The sequence below is a fragment of the Bidens hawaiensis genome, unplaced genomic scaffold (assembly GCF_021521415.1).
Source record: "Bidens hawaiensis isolate Kalapana, Puna unplaced genomic scaffold, B.hawaiensis_p1.1 tig00027801_1, whole genome shotgun sequence".
NCBI lineage: Eukaryota > Viridiplantae > Streptophyta > Magnoliopsida > Asterales > Asteraceae > Bidens > Bidens hawaiensis.
In genome coordinates this window covers 7,535-11,036 of record NW_027494513.1, presented here as the reverse complement: position 1 = coordinate 11,036, position 3,502 = coordinate 7,535, and the positions used below count along the sequence as shown (strand labels likewise).

Sequence of the window (3,502 nt, the reverse complement as noted above, 5' to 3'; positions counted from 1 at the left end):
CTTGGTTGACCCAGGGTGAATTGAGTAATTGGATTTATGAGCTTCATCCAATACTAGATTCCGTAAATTTCCATAACGTGGTACCCAAACTCGATCGATCAAGTATAATGTACCATCAGACTTTGTTATGAATTCACACTCAATACCTCGCAATTTCTCGGTTCTTATGTTCCAAGGTTTCAAAGCTTCTTTTTTTGCATCATGGATTCGAGTGGTAAAGCTTGTTTGGATTGTTAATCCTAATGCACAGACACGAAGTGGTCTTTCTCTTTCCTTTCTACTCAAGGCATCAGCTACAACATTTGCTTTACCTGGGTGGTAGCGAATGTCACGGTCGTAGTCATTGAGTAGTTCTACCCACCTTCGTTGCCTCATATTCAGATCTTTCTAATCAAATATGTGCTGGAGGATTTTGTGATCGGTGAAGATCGTGCACTTGGTACCATAGAGATAATGTCTCCAAATCTTGAGTGCAAAAACAACTGCTCCTAATTCCAAGTCATGAGTTGTGTAATTTTTCTCGTGCACTTTGAGTTGTCGTGATGCATAGGCTATCACCTTTTCATTTTGCATAAGCACGCATCCAAGGCCTAATCGTGATGCATCATAGTAAACTATGAATCCATCGGTTCCTTCGGGAAGGGACAAGATTGGTGCACTACATAATTTTTGCTTAAGTAGTTGGAAAGCTTCTTCTTTCTTTTCTGTCCACTCATATTTCTTGTCTTTCTGAGTCAGTTGGGTTAAAGGTTAAGCTATAGAAGAAAGTTCTTAATGAATCTACGGTAATAACCAGCTAATCCCAAAAATTGTCGCACTTCAGTGGGTGACCTTGGTGTCTCCCAGTTCTTAATTGCTTCAACATTTGTTGGATCCACACGGATACCATTTTCATTGATCACATGACCTAGAAAGTGAACTTCTCGAAGCCAGATATCGCACTTGGAGAATTTGGCATATAGCTTTTCTTCTTTTAGTAATTCTAGAATCAATTTCAAGTGTTTCTCATGTTCTTTCTTGGTTCGTGAGTAGATAAGTATGTCATCGATGAATACTATTACGAATTTATCCAAGTATGGCTTACAAACTCTGTTCATAAGGTCCATGAATACTGTGGGTACATTCGTTAGCCCAAATGGCATGACAAGAAATTCATAATGGCCATAACGGGTTCTGAAAGTGATTTTATGAACATCTTCTTTTGCAACACGTAAAAGATGATACCTGGATCGCAGGTCGATTTTTGAGTAGTAGCTTGATCTTTGCAACTGGTCAAAAAAATCATCAATCCTTGGTAGTGGGTACCGATTTTTAATGGTGAGTTTGTTCAGTTCTCTGTAACAGATACACATTCGAAAAGAGCCGTCATTCTTTTTCACAAATAAGACTGGAGCTCCCCAAGGTGAGAAACTTGGTCTTATAAATCCTTTATCTAGTAACTCCTGAAGCTGATTAGATAGCTCCTGCATTTCCGATAGTGCTAATATATACAGAGATCGAGCTATCAGAGCGGCGTCTTGAACCAGATCGATTCTGAATTCGACTTGACGCTGAGGAGGTAATCCAGGCAAATCTTCACGGAAAACTTCTCGGAAATCTCGGACTACAGGGATATCGTCTATTTTTCGCTCTTTAGCCTTTGTGTCGACCACGTTGATGAGGAAACCCGGACATCCTTTCCTTCGCATTTTGCGGGTTTTCGTGATACTAGAGAGCTTTAACTCTGTGTTACTTTGATCTCCTTGAATAGCCAAACATTGACCAGTTGGGGTTGGTAAACGAACTAGCTTTTCGGAACATACGATCTCAGCTCCATTTTTGGATAACCAATCCATTCCTACCACTATATCAAAACTGCCTAATTCTAAGGGTAGGAGGTCGATTGGAAACCTATGGTTTTCTAATAGAATGTTGCAGTTTCGAACAACTTCACTGGTCTCGATTAGTTTTCCGTTAGCTAATTCAATTGAGTAGCTGTTGTCTAACTTAGTGGGTTTAATACCGAGAAGGGGTTCAAATTGGTTAGAAAAAAAGCTTAGATCTGCTCCGGTATCGAATAGTACATAATCATAGTGATTATCAACGAGAAACGTACCGGTGACTACGGATGAGTCCTTCCGGGCCTTCTTCGCGTTCATCTCGAATGCTTTGCTCCTAGCATTTTAACTTTTGAGTTTGGGGCATTCACTTTTAAAATGTACTATGATACCACACATGAAACATCCGGGAGTTCGGCTTCCCGTAGATGTTGCTATCTTCGCGTAACAGTCGCGAGCCACATGACTGAATCGGTTGCATCGGTTACACTTCCAGCATTCACCAACATGAATTCTTCCACACCTGTTACAAGAGGATCCCTATCCTGAGCTTCCTCCAGGTCCTCTTGCGTTTGCCGCAAACATCGTTCCTGTTCCTTGGTTTCTCTTGAACTGTCCTCCTGAGTTACCATTCCACTTCGTTTGAGTTCTCCAGGTTTCTGATTCTCGGTAGCTTCTTTTCGCTCGGGTTCTGCGGGTGGCAGCTTTCTTTCCGGAATTTTTCAGAGTTATCATTCAGACTGCATCATCAGTTAAAGATTTTTCCAGTTCTCAGGCTGACTGGATGGTGGTTGGTTTGGAAGAGGTGACCGTTCCATGGATTTCGGGAGCTAATCCCCAGATGTATCTCTCAATCCTTGCATATTCAGGCATAACAAGTCGGGGGTACTAGTCGTGCCAATGCGTTGAATCGAGAAGTATATCCTCCGATGTCGGCTCATTCCATCTTTAATTGCCAGAAGTCATATTCGATCTTCTGAAGTTCATTTCGGGGACAGTATTCTTTTAGCAACATTTCTTTCAGTTCTTGGCGACATATTCTCTAAGATTTTGAATTATGGAGTTCCACCACTCGAGTGCCTCATCACGGAATGAACATACTCAGTATTTTATCCATTTGAGAGGAGTGCGTTCACTGATTTTCATGAAATATTCCATCTTCTCGATCCATCGGATAATTTCCAAAGGTCTTTCGGCACCGGTATATTCCTTTGGTCCGCAACCTTGGAAAGTTTTGTATGAGCACCCGTGTACCGTACTATCCGAGGGTTTTTGTTTAGATTTTCGGTTCTAGGAGTTTCTCCGGTTATGTTATTAGTTCTATTTCGGGTGTTTTGGCTTGAGTTGAGGTTAGCCACATGTTTCTCGAGTGGCGTGTTCACATGTTGAGCGATTAATTGATCTAACTCATCTTGAGAAGATGGTAATCCGGATGCTTGGTTGATAGTTGTTCGTCTTGTTTTAGGCGCCATGTTTTCTTTTTAGAAAAGTATATAATTTTGTTAGTTTTGGAAAAATATTTTCTAAACTCTAAGAGATTTTAATAGCATGATTCATAACACATATATATAATCATAAAGGGGGGGGGGGTTATATAATTACCAAAACCTACAAAATTAGGTGTAATACATATTACACCTTTAACCACCCACAAATACCTACAAGGTTATCACAAATATCCAAAA

General features: G+C 40.5%; 1 protein-coding gene across 1 annotated transcript; it reads right to left on the bottom strand.

The window, feature by feature from the left end:
• Positions 1 to 1,327: 1,327 nt before the first annotated feature.
• LOC143575933 (uncharacterized) lies at positions 1,328 to 2,138 on the bottom strand. Its single transcript, XM_077060165.1, has 2 exons — positions 1,412 to 2,138; positions 1,328 to 1,335 (listed from the first exon to the last, which is right to left on the bottom strand). The coding sequence occupies exons 1-2, from the start codon at positions 2,136 to 2,138 to the stop codon at positions 1,328 to 1,330; spliced, it is 735 nt and encodes a 244-aa protein (XP_076916280.1).
• Between the last annotated feature and the right edge of the window lie 1,364 nt (positions 2,139 to 3,502).